At 47.5% G+C, this 14,706-nt stretch overlaps 4 protein-coding genes across 4 annotated transcripts; 3 read left to right on the top strand and 1 right to left on the bottom strand.

Annotated features, from left to right (window-relative positions):
• Positions 1–4,609: 4,609 nt before the first annotated feature.
• N7471_007464 (MAPEG family protein) lies at positions 4,610–5,295 on the top strand (the record flags this gene model as incomplete). Its single annotated transcript, XM_057280183.1, has 3 exons — positions 4,610–4,623; positions 4,697–4,745; positions 4,792–5,295. The coding sequence occupies 3 exons, from the start codon at positions 4,610–4,612 to the stop codon at positions 5,293–5,295; spliced, it is 567 nt and encodes a 188-aa protein (XP_057134443.1).
• A 1,178-nt stretch (positions 5,296–6,473) lies between these two features.
• Positions 6,474–8,800, bottom strand: N7471_007463 (uncharacterized protein; the record flags this gene model as incomplete). Its single annotated transcript, XM_057280182.1, has 4 exons — positions 6,474–7,180; positions 7,236–7,495; positions 7,555–7,995; positions 8,220–8,800. The coding sequence occupies 4 exons, from the start codon at positions 8,798–8,800 to the stop codon at positions 6,474–6,476; spliced, it is 1,989 nt and encodes a 662-aa protein (XP_057134442.1).
• A 1,513-nt stretch (positions 8,801–10,313) lies between these two features.
• On the top strand, positions 10,314–12,843 carry N7471_007462 (uncharacterized protein). The gene is made up of 4 exons (XM_057280181.1): positions 10,314–10,425; positions 10,575–10,761; positions 10,859–11,629; positions 11,688–12,843. The coding sequence occupies exons 2-4, from the start codon at positions 10,743–10,745 to the stop codon at positions 12,587–12,589; spliced, it is 1,692 nt and encodes a 563-aa protein (XP_057134441.1). The 5' UTR covers positions 10,314–10,425; positions 10,575–10,742; the 3' UTR covers positions 12,590–12,843.
• An 836-nt stretch (positions 12,844–13,679) lies between these two features.
• N7471_007461 (MARVEL domain-containing protein) lies at positions 13,680–14,444 on the top strand (the record flags this gene model as incomplete). Its single annotated transcript, XM_057280180.1, has 1 exon — positions 13,680–14,444. The coding sequence occupies one exon, from the start codon at positions 13,680–13,682 to the stop codon at positions 14,442–14,444; it is 765 nt and encodes a 254-aa protein (XP_057134440.1).
• Between the last annotated feature and the right edge of the window lie 262 nt (positions 14,445–14,706).

Genomic DNA, 14,706 nt, shown 5'->3' with positions numbered 1-14,706 from the left:
GAGATTACTCTCCCAAAAAGGTGAGCTGCTATCTTTTCGTTCTCCGAGAGACCTAATAACCCTAGTAACTAGGAGCCGATGTTGCACTACTACGAATCTGCAAAGCGTATAAATGTGATCACCGACATGAGAGAAGTCCCCGACGTGTTTCTCCATCTAGTAGCCATGTAGCGAGTCGACGTGGTCAATTGCTTTGGGGGTTCTGGGATCCGGTACACCGTACCAAGAGACAAGAGGCACAGTATTTGCGCTCGATGCATGGACTTGTACAAGTCTTTGCCTTTGAAGTATTCGTATCCTGCGCGACGTGACAATCGGGGAGGTCTTGATATTGGAAAGGTGTTGTGTTGAGTCTCTGGTGATGTAGTCTCTACAAGTGATTTCTACGATACAACAATGCTATAACTAAGTACTTCTTTTTTGGTATTCTACTGAGGTATTGTTGATTCAACAAAGCGAGTAACAATCCTTCCGCAACCAAAAACTATGCTCTTTGAGAAGTTGCAGCTGGGATGGCCCGAATCTCGGGATGTTTCTGGTTCACCGGAATCAAGCCATGGCATACACATTAATTAGACGAGGCAGTCTGTCGTACTAAAAAAAAGAAGAAAAAAGAAGAAAAAAGATTCGACACCTGTGTGATTCGAACACACGCTCCCGAGGGAAATGCCTAAGCTTACATTTTCATGCATAGCAGGGCATCGCGTTAACCACTCCGCCAAAGTGCCTTGATTTGTAATAACTTTCAATTTAAAATGCGTATATGAGGGTAGTCAATTTCCTAACATTGCAAGAAGTTGATAAATCCACTAGAATGGTCAACTAGAATGGTCATTGCTACTCTGCCGCATGTCATGTAATATCGCGAGTAGGTTTCGGAGGGTTTACAGCCGCCTACGCGGGCCGGGCGAGCGTGTGGAATATGTAGGATGCTAGGACATAGAAGAGAGACATACCTAGATAGAGAAATCAGCTAGTTAAATTAATTCAATGGCGTTGTGGTTAAGATAAATGCATTTAAAATTAATATGTTGATATAGGTGGCCAGCTCGAGTAGTAACTAGGTCATATGATAATGCCGTCCATGACCTGTGTTTGCTCGATATTATCAGCAGTAGGCTTCGATTATGTCAGCGAGGCACTTTGGCGGAGTGGTTAACGCGATGCCCTGCTATGCATGAAAATGTAAGCCTAGGCATTTCCCTCGGGAGCGTGTGTTCGAATCACACAGGTGTCGTTTTTTTGCCCCTTCCCTTCGCGCGCGCTCTATATAAGAATTACTCCTATAACAAACACCTGATTAAGATTTTCTTCCCTTTTTTTAAAAAAAAAAATCCATATGAAAAACCCAAGCTCCCGGATTATTCGTTTATAGTTAAGAATTAGGAGTGTTTCGTGCCAGGTCAATCAATAAGAAAGAGTGCATTCAAACCAGAAAAGCAAAGATGGGGAGAAGGAGAGAGAGAGCAAGTGGTAGATCCAGAGGAGTAAATAGCAGAAGCTAACCCACAGTGCAAATAAACCCCTTTCCCAATTCGGAATATTAGCACTTCGAAAAACGAAGGAAATAAAGCAACCAAACGATGTCTTGCAAGTGATAATAAGCAGATCGTGACAAGGAGTACTAAAAAAGGACGCTAAGGCACTTTGGCGGAGTGGTTAACGCGATGCCCTGCTATGCATAAAAATGTAAGCTTAGGCATTTCCCTCGGGAGCGTGTGTTCGAATCACACAGGTGTCGATAGATTTTTTTTAATTTTAATTCTAATCTCATCTCTCTCTATCTCTCCTGGTTGGGGCCTACTAGGCCTAGCAAAACCTAAATTTATATAAAACTAAACTCTTAGCGTTTACAAGGCTACTAATCAATATATAATCTTAGTATTTTTCGCTATTTTAGATCGAACCTATCTATATAAACTAGCTTATTGGGTATTAATTTTAGATAACTAAACGAGATAAACGCTTATTTTATTTTGTAGTAGCTAGATATTAGTTTATTCCAATCAAAATTAAAGATAATTATAGTTATAGTGGTATTTAATTAATAGTTTAGGTTTATTAATATAGTCGAAGTTATAGAAATATATTTTAAATAGAGGAGTTTATAAGTGTAACTATAAGACTGTAAAGGATGAAATCCTTTACAACCTGAGGCCATTCCATTGAAGCCTCAGGACCTCTGTATGTAGAGTTTCTTTCATCATTGCAGGGGTATGACAACCACACTTCCTGGAAGATGCGTATGGAAGATGCATGGAATCAGCATCGTCATCGTTATGCATACGATTCAATGGAGAGATCTATACGAATTGGACCCTCTCCATGACTTCCCCTTAGCAAGGATTAGTCTCTGTGTGAAGAATACATCACGTTCTCCTCTCCATCACTGGATTACCTGCCTGACCAACAAGTGCGAGCCTGAAGACTAGTATTCTTGACAGAAAATGGTAGAATTATTTTCATATAATAAGAAGTTAGTTTAGAACTAGTTCGAATTAAGCGGTAATGGGTAAACTAACTGCAATTTATTAATTATAGGAACTAGTGAGCCGAGCACAATAGTCATATGACATTTTTGGCTATCCGGTGAGCTGAGCACCGGGTTCATCGATGACCCGAGCTGTATGTAGTCACTTAAAATCGAGGGTCGTCGGAGGTAATTCTTCTAGAATATAAATAAAGGTTTCCTTACTTACTTACATACAGGTGAGGGGGAAGTAACCTTAGAAGGTTCTAAGAAAGGCTAATTAATAATAAATAATAAAGGTCATATAGGCGGTAGGTAAACCCAGGTTAGAAACCAAAATCTGTAATATAGAGGGGTACGAAGCCTGACTCTTTTAACTATGGATAGAGGTTTTACAAAATAGTGGGGTCGATTTTAACGAGGGTTATTTCTTATATAGAGCGCGCGTGAAGGGAGGGATACAAAAAAATCGACACCTGTGTGATTCGAACACACGCTCCCGAGGGAAATGCCTAGGCTTACATTTTCATGCATAGCAGGGCATCGCGTTAACCACTCCGCCAAAGTGCCTCATCTTCTGAAAAAGATAAAGATACTTGACATTATATCTAATAGCGGGAAAGTGCCCCGGTCTTCCCATGAAACTCCAGCTCTCTCCGCGCTCTGCTGATTTCTGACTTGGGCGCTTGTCTTCGGTTCGGTAGTTAGTTCTGGCTATTGCTTTTAGTTGCATTCTACTCAAAGTTGTGTTCAATATGCAAATTGGCCACTTTTGGTAATACATGGGCGGACGCGGTCTATATATATATACCTCACCTTCTAAACAGTGCTATGTATGAATTTGAACCTTCCAACGCGAACTTTCACCCTATAAAAGACTCCAAACCCGACAAGATGCCAGGATCTTGACCATGTCATGGCCAAAAAAGGACACACCTCAACAGGATATCCCAATAACTCCTGGACCTTCTTGTTGCGCCCGAGGCTGGTTTTGTCGACATTCACCAATGTCATCAAGGTGCCAGCTACCGCCGTTTGCACTGGTAGGTAAGAAATGACTGGACATTCGGATTACACAGGAAGTCGCTTATTGCTAGTGGCGATGTTTTCAAAGGTAGATAGCTGTTATACAGCCATGTCAAATAGAAGATCATGCACTTCCGTACCTCTACTGATTGACTGCGTAGCTCGATTGGTTCTATATCCCGCTGAAAGAAGATCGCGTTTACCCATAAGCTGGCTCTTGGTTCTACAAATTCATATATACTACGTGTTGATTAACGTTCTTCATCTCGTTCTACTCCCATACGTTGGCACCAACGTACCGACATCCAAGCAGTGTTATGATATGAGTGAGGCTCGTGCAGATTGACCTAAGCCGTATCATCGAGATTAATTCTGCTGTGTACCAATCTGAGTATTATTTTGACATTACTAAGCATGCCCTAAGCATCCATGAATCACTGAGTAACCAACTAACCTTTCATCTGACTACTTACTAAGTACAATTAAGTGGTCACCAAGTAATCACTCTGTGCCGTGAGATACCTAGTGAGCAGGACCCCGAGCGCCCACATAAAGCGGCGGCATCCCGATCGGGAAATTCGCATCCACGGCGTAAAATCCGGTACATACTGCTACCTAGGTAACTTCCGTTGGCTTGTTTTGGGGAGGGGGGGAATGGATTTTATCTGTTTACATGGCATGGCGTAGCTGTGCTGTGAAATTGTACCTTCGCACATTCCATGATCTTAAGCTGTATGCAGATGCCCGAATGTACGTATATTGCCCCATGGGATACTACATTTGATTAGTTCAAAACAGTACTGGAGGCAATGCTATTTTCCACGCCAGTATCCGGATATATCCCTTCTACGGTGCATGTTGTAACAACATTGATGATATTGTAGTCGGAATTAAAGGCTCGGGCTCTCAGCTTGATCTATGGACCCCGCATCAGATAACATGCTACAGTTCCTCGGCTGGAGAACAACCGACGGACGATCTTCCATCCGCCATTGATAATAGACCCCAGGACGAGTTGTATAAAACCCAGTCATATTCACCGACGACATTCATCCATAGTCCAATCCATCCATTTAACATTACTACGTGCTCTGAATCGTTCTTCGCGACATCATGTCCAACGGCATGTGAGTCTTGATATTTAACCCTATCACCAATAAGACGCATATGCTAACATAGACCCCGGTTCTGCAAATCAAGAAACAACCCTTCTGGTATCTTTTTCGCCGCAACTGGACCAGCATACCTAGTCAGTGCGCCTCATAATTGCACATGGTTAATACTAACAAGAAAAGGCACTGGCACCTGTAGCAGCCGCGATCACAAAACCCGAAAGCACAGTCCAAAAGCTCATCGAGACTGTTATCGACTCCACAGTTGGCAGCGATGTAGCATCTGGTCGTGCAATCCCTGCGCTTGCTGTCTTATATGCATTTTGGACTTTTGCCGGCAGCAGCTCTTTGTCCGTTGCCGGGCAAGCCATGTCCAGATCACATGGTCTCGATAATGATCACCCTCGGAAGCATCGCGGGAACATGGAGGGCATCCCACTGCGTCTCATGTCGGCCCATCATTCGCTGATCGAAAACTTCCCATTATTTGCGGCTGGGGCATGTCTCGCTCAAGTACTGGCCCCTGGTGATCAGCAAGTATTGAATCTCCTGGGTCTTCATGTGTTGTTGAAAGTCTTCGTTTTCTACCCTTCATATGTCGTCGGTTTTGCGCCGACAAGGTCGCTGTCACACCTGCTGTCTGTTTCTGCTATTATCAGGGTTTTCTGGCTGCTCGCGAAACCTTGAAAGGACTCCTTAATAGAAGACAAGAAGGATGTTTGAATGGGTACACTGGGTTGTCATCCCGGTTTCGTTAGGATGTATAGGTGGCTTCAGGTTGACTAGTTGTTGGAGCTCAACTCGAGACATCCCATCCAGATGGCTCCATGAGAAATGAGAAACCTTGTTCATGTTCAGTTAAGACTAAGCTGTAATCAAGTTTACCCAACAAATTAAAAAAAAACCCTTTTGGAAAATCTGGACTCGGGATTATCCGCTGTGTATCATCTCGCAGGATCATCACTGCCGATACCAGTTCGTCAATTACAGAAACCGAAATATATAAACTCTTACAATACATAATTGATACCCAATGCCGAGCCTATAGTGTAATATGCAAGGCAGTGGGAAGGTAATCGAGCTGCATTTTGACTCTAAATATAGTCGGCGGTTCGGTCTTATTTATACAATGCAACGTACTAACATTGACATATGAATGTATTCAAAGGTTATTTGGTACAGCCTATCAACAGGGTTAAGCAAGATGCCCACGAGTCAGACCTCGGGAGTGCCATTGGCTTTTTTAATATGTTGGTTCTTCTGTTATTCAGCTGTGAGATATTGCGAGGCATAATATACTCTATGCCTTCCATCCCTAAAACCTTGAATATCTGCAATGGAAAATAGAGTAGTGATAGTATTCCTACTAGAAAAAGAAAGAATTTCTTATAAAAAGACAATCAGCCATATATAGGCCCTGACTTTTCCCCCAAACACCAAAAATGAAACCCGGGCACCAAAATAACGAAAGACACAAGTAATAGCCAGAGCGGAAGAGGACTTCTGGAAATAATGACCACACCGAATAGCAAGACTAAAAGTCATAGCAAAGCATGGTCCACAAATAAACAGATAGAAAGATAACATGAGCAATGAAACCTTGGAACCAAGCAAGACGATGAGTCACCACTGGGTACATACCACCCTTATTTTCCAGGATGATCATGACGCCGGACCAGTATGGAATGACATGGAGAAGACAAAAGAGAAGAGGAAGGAAAAAGCACCTGAGATGGGATCTAGTGTACATCGAAGGACGAGAAAAGCAAATTAAGATGGGTATCGTGATGCGAAGCAGCGGATAAGCTCAAAAGATGAGATAGAGCAAGAAGAAGAGGAAAACCAGCTGTGTGTAGTGACGGAGACTACCGTTCTCCAAACTTGCCGTATTCCTGCTGCCACTTGAGCAGATGGCGGGTGAGCACGTCCATCATCTCGACGCTGCTGAGCTCCTTGAAATCCCTTTCATGGTTCGTCGATGACTCGCCGTAGCCGCCGTCTGTGGTTGCGGGGCCGGACTCGCCGCCATCGCTGCCTGTGGATGGCATGGCGTTGTCGATCTGATCGACCATGCTCTTCAAGAGTAGGCCCTGGGCCCGGTCGTCGTTGCCCGTAGGCGTGGAGGAGTTCTCGCCGGCAACAGCCATCTCCACTTGCATGCGCGAGATGAACTCCAGGATGGCTGCTACTCGGCGCTTCATCTCGTTCATCGTTGTTCGCTGTGGGTGCATGTGGCGCGGCTTGCTTGGCCGTCCTGACTCCCCACCATTCATGTTTGCTCCGTTGACGCCGCTGTAGCCAACTCGAGGGGAGTCTCCGCCAATTTCGTGGGATTGGCCGCGGCGCGGCGAGTTCGCCATATACCCGGAATCTCCATTCCCGTTGGTGTCCCGGTCTTTTGTATATTGGTTTCGTCCAACACGACCGCGACGAGCGGGAGGTCGACCGGACTTGCGGGTTGACGGACGAACAGGTGTGGGATCTTGGGGAGTAGGGGTGTTAGGGCTTGCTTGGGACGGTTCAGGCTCTGGCGGTGCTGTCTTGGTTGGGGAACCGATTTCGGGCTCGGATTCTGTTGTAGCAGTGTCAGAAAGTGGGCAATTGTGTACTGTGGCTGTGTCACTTACCATCTCCTTTGCGCCGGTTTGATCGTTCTTTCCGACGATTCGCCGCTTCAGGAGCCTCTGCCTCGCCCTCATCGGGTTCGTTCCCAGGCTCTTTCTCGAGCTGGCCTCGAGACGTAGCTCTCTGTCTGCGAGTTCCGTTGACTGCAGGTTTTGGTTTCGTCTCATCATCAGAAGGCGGGTGAGATGGTATATTGCTATGCCTCGAGACGGCGCTGGGTGACGGTGAAGTAGTTCGTGGACGTTTTGCTCGTTCTCTGTTCCTGGGTAACTGGTCAGCCACATTATCCGTGCCAATGCCGTTCAGCCTGGGAATACGCACGTCACACTGTCACTTCGACTTCGCTTGCCTAGATGTGTGTCTGTCTCATCTACATTGCTTTTGGTCTCGGCCTTGCTCTCCTCAATTGCGCGTCGGATCAATTCTTCTTCGTCGTAAGCAGCATCGCGGCTGTTCATTGTTGATCGCCGCTTGGCGTGCGCGGCGGCACTCTCGCTGTTCCGGGACTTGGGATCCCTGGAGCGCCGTGAGATATCTCTCGAGGAGGCACGAGAGGATGGGCCGGGGGACGGGGCAACCGCCGGGGCGACTGGGACGGATGGCACCACTGGCACCTCAGGTACTTCAGGCACCGCTGGGGCCGGGGCTGCGACCGGCGCTGGGGCTGGGGTTGGGGCTGCTGGAGGAGGAGGAGGTGGTGGTGGTGGAGGTGGCGGCGGCGTTGGTTCTGGTGCAACAGGAAGGTAGGTAGAGGAGCGTTGTCTGTAGGATTGTCAGTATGCTTCTTCAAAATATTCTATATGGCAACATAGAGTAGTGATTTGTATCTTATAACTGCTTGGGGAGTGATTGTGCTCGAAGCTGCGTCAGAAAAACAGCCCCTCCAAGCAACACGAGCAAAGCACAACCACCGAGATATAGATTGACAGCAATTGCAGGAATATGCAGGGCCGAGTAAATTCAAAGAATAACGGGTTTTCACTCACCCATGAGGTTCGTCTTTGATTTTGTGCAAATCCTTCCGGCACTCCTCGCAGAAATATTCGTCAGGACTCGTTGCCTCGTCCATAATTCCAACACAACCACCGTGTTGCCAGACTTTACACAAGTCGCACTGGATGAACATGCTCCCAATCTCATCTGACAGAGGATCGGATGGATCAGTGGGGACTTGTCCCGACTCCAGCTTGATGGTGCCGCGACCGAGGGCCTCGCGACGAGAAGAAGGCAAGCCTGGATATTCCTGCTGACCGCAGAGACATCGAGTCACTTCCTCCTCCTCATCATCTAGGTCATCCTCGTCTTCTTCACGGGGTGGATCATCGTCGTCGTCGTGAGCGCGCTGGCGCTGCCGCGTATGTGGAAGGTCTTTCGAGCCACCTTCAGCATCATCGATGGACTGAGAGCGGTGGCCGGTCGATTCGTTAGGAGAAGGATTTTTATGATTTGATCGAGTGCTTCTCTCTCGAGTAAGAGAATTTGAGGAGCTGGAGGAAGAGTTGGTGTGTTGTTGGAGGGCAGGAGAGGGCTGGGAGGTGCGAGCCCGAGAGGAACGACGAGGAGTCATGGTGGGGGAGGGCTGAGGATTGTATGAGAGTATAAAAGAGAGTTCTGAAGACCAGATTAGGAAAAATCAACAGGTTTTCGAGACGTTGGCTGGTGTGGTTCCAGCAGAAACTCGAGAAAAGCCGTTTGCGAGGGAGCTCTCGCGCGCGATTGAGAGCTCTTGGGGAGGGTGCAGAGTCAAGTGAAAAGGAGCAGGACAATTGGAAATCGCAGATCTGTATAAAGGCGTCACAAGGCTCGATGAAGAGCCCGATGACTACATAGTCCGAGAAATGATTCCTTGTAATGGCGGGGAGGAAGAAGAGAAGGAGAAAAGCGCCGGAACGGGACTCCAAAAGATCCAATCGCCGGTTTCCCCGCTCTCGACGCCTTTCGACGCGCGAATCTTTTACCACTCATGCTGTTCGTGTTTCACTCCTTTTTTTCCCTGCCTACGGAGGGATTTAATGCTGTTCTCTTATATACTTTTTGGCCATTCTTTCGACCATATATTTACAGTGTACAATGGCTTTGTGGCCCACTAATTGGGGGTTGTTTTTTTTTTTCCCACTAGCACAACAGGATAAAACACCGGGAGAGCTTGCAAGCGAAAGAAGGCTGGCCAGGTAACAAGGCACAACATGCAATACCATATAGGGTTGCCGGCATTCTCTTTGAGAAACCTATGCGATGTGTCCCTGTGGAAATAACGTAGAGAGAGGCCAAGGAAGGTCTAACGTGGTTTCATGGCCTTGAGAGGTTTAAGCCGCATAACTCGACTTTGGATCTTCCTATGCCGTAGAAACAATAGAAATAACCAATCCTATCAGTCCTATCGTCTCAAGGTTTGTATGTGTGGACCATCATTCGTACCGAGTGTGCCTCTCATTTCGAGCCGAACCTGGTTTCGGCATCGGCAAGGCAACTTTGGTCTAGTTGCGTGTTGAAACTTATGGCTTCGAATCTTCCCAACGTCTAGATCATGTAGTTATTTCTCCGAAATGTGCTCCGGGGTGCATTGGTGGTCGGAGAGGCGAAATGAGGCTTTAAGCAAAGCCTTCCGGAGGGGTCTAACAGGTCCAATCACACCCGATCGAGGTTCGTTGCGCGAGTTAGGGCTATGATTTGTAGTGTGATCAGCAAATTCATGACCGACATTGAATCAATCCCTCACACCAGCTCTTAGATGCTGGATTCCCTGTGAATGCAGGTACCGGGAGTACCTATCTGGGAGATGATCGGAGAGCGGGACTTTTTCCCCCCCAAGTAGAGAAACCGTCACCGCAATATTGAATGTTGACCAAAGGTGCAGTACATTATGGCACCTAGAAGATACACCAAACATGTGCCAGGTGTCTGGTCTGCAGAGTACTTCTTCAGGTGTATGTACCTATGTAGGTAATGCCACTCCTCCCCGAAGTCATTGGGTAGACGATTACCAAAAGGAGATTAGCGTATTTTCTAAATTCCCGTGACTTGTCTCTTTCTCTTCATATCCCTCAACCCCTCTTAGTAGTTATTTCTAGTTGTTCATTTGCCTTGTCTTTAGCACTGAATCCGGATTCAAGTTTGCTTTACTTCCGACCTTGGATCCCAGTCCATCGATCTTGAATTTATAAGGTGCTGAGTAATAGCACTATTTTGTGGGTAGGTTGATATTCGTGTCTCCGGGATTGTGGACGGCAGAGGAACGCGGGGATTGGATTGAATCCCAGTTACATGTTGACCTCACCGCCTGTACACTTCTCGGGATGTTGTTATTGAAAGGAAAAAAAGCTCATGACCGCGGACCACAGACATTGAAGACATTACCTCCCACTTCGACACACAACACCCCCGACTTTGGAATTATTGGCACCTTCAAAAGCAAATACGGTGGCGGGGGATCAAAGGACAGAGCCAAAGGGCTGGAATATCATCCTCATAGCATCGTCGGCGGTTGATGGCGAGTGTGGATATCTTGCATGATGACAGCCACATTGAGTATGTCAGCTCAGGGACATCTGGCCCGGATGATCGGGAATTCCCCAATTCAGGATATCGATCAACTAGTTGACTGAATACTGACGATGCCATGTAGACGGGGTGTTCAATTCGTCCCCTGACACACCCTCTACCATTTATCCTGATCGTCTGATCCGTCCTCTACCTCGACGGACCCTCCGTTCACGCCTTTCTTCCGATGCTGCTGATACTCTATTCTATCCGCCTACACCGCCGGCGTCTCAAATATTCTATGGCGTTTCTGCGGATTCCGAAGAAGCGGTCAATGAATCCAAAGTTTATGTGCAGCAGACTGTTGAGACTGAATTGTCGCCAGAGGTTGACACCCATGAATTTGAGACGTCAGTAGAGTTGGAGAGCGGTGATGAAGGCGGTCCGATGGTTGTTCGGAGGAGTGGTGTTATCCGGAGATCTTCGCTTTCACCTCCTGTGTCTGGCAATCCACATAGCTTCCCTCACGACACACCGCAGACAAAATCTTCAACCGGGGACGGTTACGACGCGTTTGAGAATACGAATAACAAGAAAAAGCGAAAGATACCTACACCCGGAAACTTGGGAGCACACCATTCTGCATTGTCTCCGGAGTTCGCCAGTATGGGGTTGGCAAGCTCAACCCCCGTACGGGTTCCTACCCCGACCGATGCCACTGGTACATATTATGGGAGTGGAAACCCTGCGTCTCCTTTAGGAAATGGAATATCTGGTTCAGGAAGAGGTCGGTTGGGACGTCCTACTGTTCGTAGCAGCAGCAGGAACCCGTTATCGCCTAATGCTCAACATGGATGGTTGAATGCTCGGACGCCCAGTCGGCGGGACGGGTTGATGTCATCCCCTGGCCCTTCTGGTAGGCATTTTCCTCCTCCATTTTCCCAGTACACTGTTTGTTCTAACTTTCGCACCAGGTGAATCTCCTTCTGACCAGGGAATTATCTCCACCGCGATCGCCAATGCTGCAACACACTCCTCTCCGCCTCGAGGTCCCAGTAACGTCAGCCTATTGGAGAAAGAGAAAGAAAATACCACTCCGACGAAAACACAATTCACCTTCACGTGTGAGTCCGACTCGTCCAAAGGCATGGCCATGCAGCGAAATTATTCAATCCCTTATCGATCCCCCACTTCACCACTCGGTCCGGCAAGTCAAAAACAAAGGGGGTTCTCCACACAAGGGACACAGACTAGCCCTACGAACAACCAGGCCCCACCCGATACGCAAGCACCCGCTCAAGGTGGAGAGCCAACTCCCGTGGGCCCCAAGAAGAAACGATCTCCAAGCAGCACATACGCACTGTCTGCACGTCAACGCAAGATCCAGCAACAATACACGAACTTCCACCACCCCCCTAGTCTCGAGGACATCTGGATCTGTGAATTCTGTGAATATGAGAGCATCTTTGGGCATCCCCCCGAAGCCCTAATCCGACAGTATGAGATGAAAGACCGCAAGGAGCGCAAGCGACTGGCGGAGAAGAAGCGACTTTTGGAGAAGGCCAAGATGAAGGGTCGCAAGACCAAGAAGGCGACGAAGAACGCATCGAAGAATGGCTCCCAGCAGCCTTACCAGCAGGGATACGACCGCGCTTCGGCTGACCACTCCCCCGGCGGTGGATCAGGCCTTCCCGATGATGAATACCAAGGACATGAGTACGATGATGATGATGATTCGCCGATCCCATCTTTAGCCCCTGCATCCCCCTCCGACCTCAAGCCTCCACTGCCGCCCTCTGGAAATCATCCGAAGATCGCGGCTTCTGTCCAAGGCATCAAGGGTTCTGCGGATTCCGGAGCAAGTCGACCGGCGTAGTCGACCTACCGCGTCCGCATAGCTGTTCTTTCGCATTTCATCATTGCATTTGTTTTTTTTCTCGGGTTGACAGGGTGTTTGGGTATTTTTTGAGGGGTGTTCTGGGATTGTTGCATGGAAGGAAATCCCCTCTCAAGCATGTTGGTATGGCGAGCAACTCATCGGACAAAGTTCCTTGTTGGAGTTTTTCTTCTTTTTTTTATCTTTGTAATTGTAATGTCCATGATATGTATGTTCTGAATCAGATGTGAAATGATCCAATGTCCATTCTCGTCGCATGTACTCTTTTCTTAGACTAGGCGCTCTGTAGTAAACTAGTAAACTTATCCCAAAAATAGAGCAGACTATTCTGATTGGACCTAGATCAACCGCACTTGAAACCATCTCAAACCCGAGTTGGCGCGCGCGAACTGAAGCTACCCCACCATGCAAGGATGATGAGCTCTGCAGGACTACCAGCTTACTAGCTTTGTGTTTGCTTCTGATTCCAGGGGTGCTCGGCATTCTATTTTGATCTACCCGTTTCATCTTCTCGTCCCCGACTGAATGTCTTTGGATGAAAGACGAAGATACACAGTGGAGAAACCCCAGAACCGCGCGCTCAAAGGAAATGCGTTTCATCCTGGGCTGCAGATGGTAGAAAATAGCAACATTGGGCTTTGTTGTCTCCAAAGTTCTGACGAACATGCCCCGGAGAACGAGAATAGGGCTGGTATATAAAGAACAAGTATGGGCTCTGCCAATGATGAAACCAGACTCGTCTTTCATTCTAATTCTCATTCTTCGTTCTTTTGTCCTCTTCTATTTCTATTATACACTTTGAATACGCCAGGCAACTTTCTCTTTGTCCTCATATCCAGCTATACAATCTCGACAATAGCTTCATTCCTCTTATTTGGCATCTGGTCTGCCGAATCTTGGAATACTCGTCTCATTCTCTCATTCGAATTCACTTCTCTCTACTTCTCGATATAATCTCTGCGCTGTGCGCCATATCCTAAGCAATTACCTTTGCCCAAGTGCTTTCATTGGCACCTTCCAACTACAAAATACCAACAACCTATCACATCAACAATCTAAGAGAAATTAAATGTCTTTCCTAGCCGTCCCACTCCTCAAACTGGGCTACTCCCAAGCCAAAAAACACAAAGCCAAGAAAGATCTCCAAAAATACCAAAACCAAAACGCCGGCGCCTACCCCCCAAACTACCAAGCGGAGCAACACCCAATGAGCGGGTACCCAGCAGGCGCCACGCCCGGCACAACCCTACACTTCGAGTCTCCCCCACAAGAACAAAGCAAAGGCGCCAAACTCACCTTCATGTTCTTCTCTGGAGTCCGATTCCTCCAATTCGTCTTCGGCCTAACCGTTATCGGCCTGTACGGCAAAGACGTGCACCACGACCACTCAGAGAAACACACCTGGCACTCGAAATGGGTGTACGCGCTCATCACAGCCTTCCTGGCAACCGTAACTGCCGCCGTACATCTCATTCTGCCGTTCGTGATGCGAAAAGCTAAGCCCGGTGCGGGGCCAGGCCCCGCCCTGCTGCTGCCGCAGTTTGTGTGGGAGTTTGTTGTTACCGTGCTGTGGTTGACGCTCTTTGGCATCTTTGGGAAGATGTATATTGGTGTTCATCCTGTGGAGAGTTCGAGTGCGAAGACCGATGCGGCTACGTCGGCGCTTGGTGATGCGTCGAAGATTAATCGTATGCGCCATGCTGTGTGGATTGATATTATTAACTTGGCGTTCTGGGTTATGACTGCTTCTTGGGTTTTGATGCGCTGGTTGAAGAGTCGCAGGTCGACTGTTTCTGAGCGTGGGTTTGATGCTGAGAAGGGTGAGCAGATTTAGGTGGACTTTGAGGTTGTGCATGCTCGCTTTGATAGTAGGCTTGCCGGGTTGAATCTGCCATGGATAGATGCCTTGATGGCATCGGATGGAAAAGACGGGGAGGACGAATAACATTTGCATTCGTTTGTTCTTTTATATCTGGCGCTTGGGTTCGGGAGTCATGGTGTATAGTGCTTTTGCCTTTTTTTATGGATGGCGTTCTTCCAATACAAAGCATTAAGGTTCTTTTGAGACATAGCTCGGTGTCTTGGTTTGAATGTAG

The sequence above is a fragment of the Penicillium samsonianum genome (assembly GCF_028829775.1).
Source record: "Penicillium samsonianum strain IBT 33392 chromosome Unknown utg000004l_segment0_segment0, whole genome shotgun sequence".
Classification (NCBI taxonomy): Eukaryota; Fungi; Ascomycota; class Eurotiomycetes; order Eurotiales; family Aspergillaceae; genus Penicillium; species Penicillium samsonianum.
This window is presented reverse-complemented; position numbering and strand designations above follow the sequence as displayed.

Bases quoted from the DNA above. Each gene is read 5' to 3' on its own strand.
- N7471_007462 (XM_057280181.1), top strand. The intron at 11,630-11,687 runs GTAGGCATTTTC...CTTTCGCACCAG, and splicing joins GTCATCCCCTGGCCCTTCTG to GTGAATCTCCTTCTGACCAG.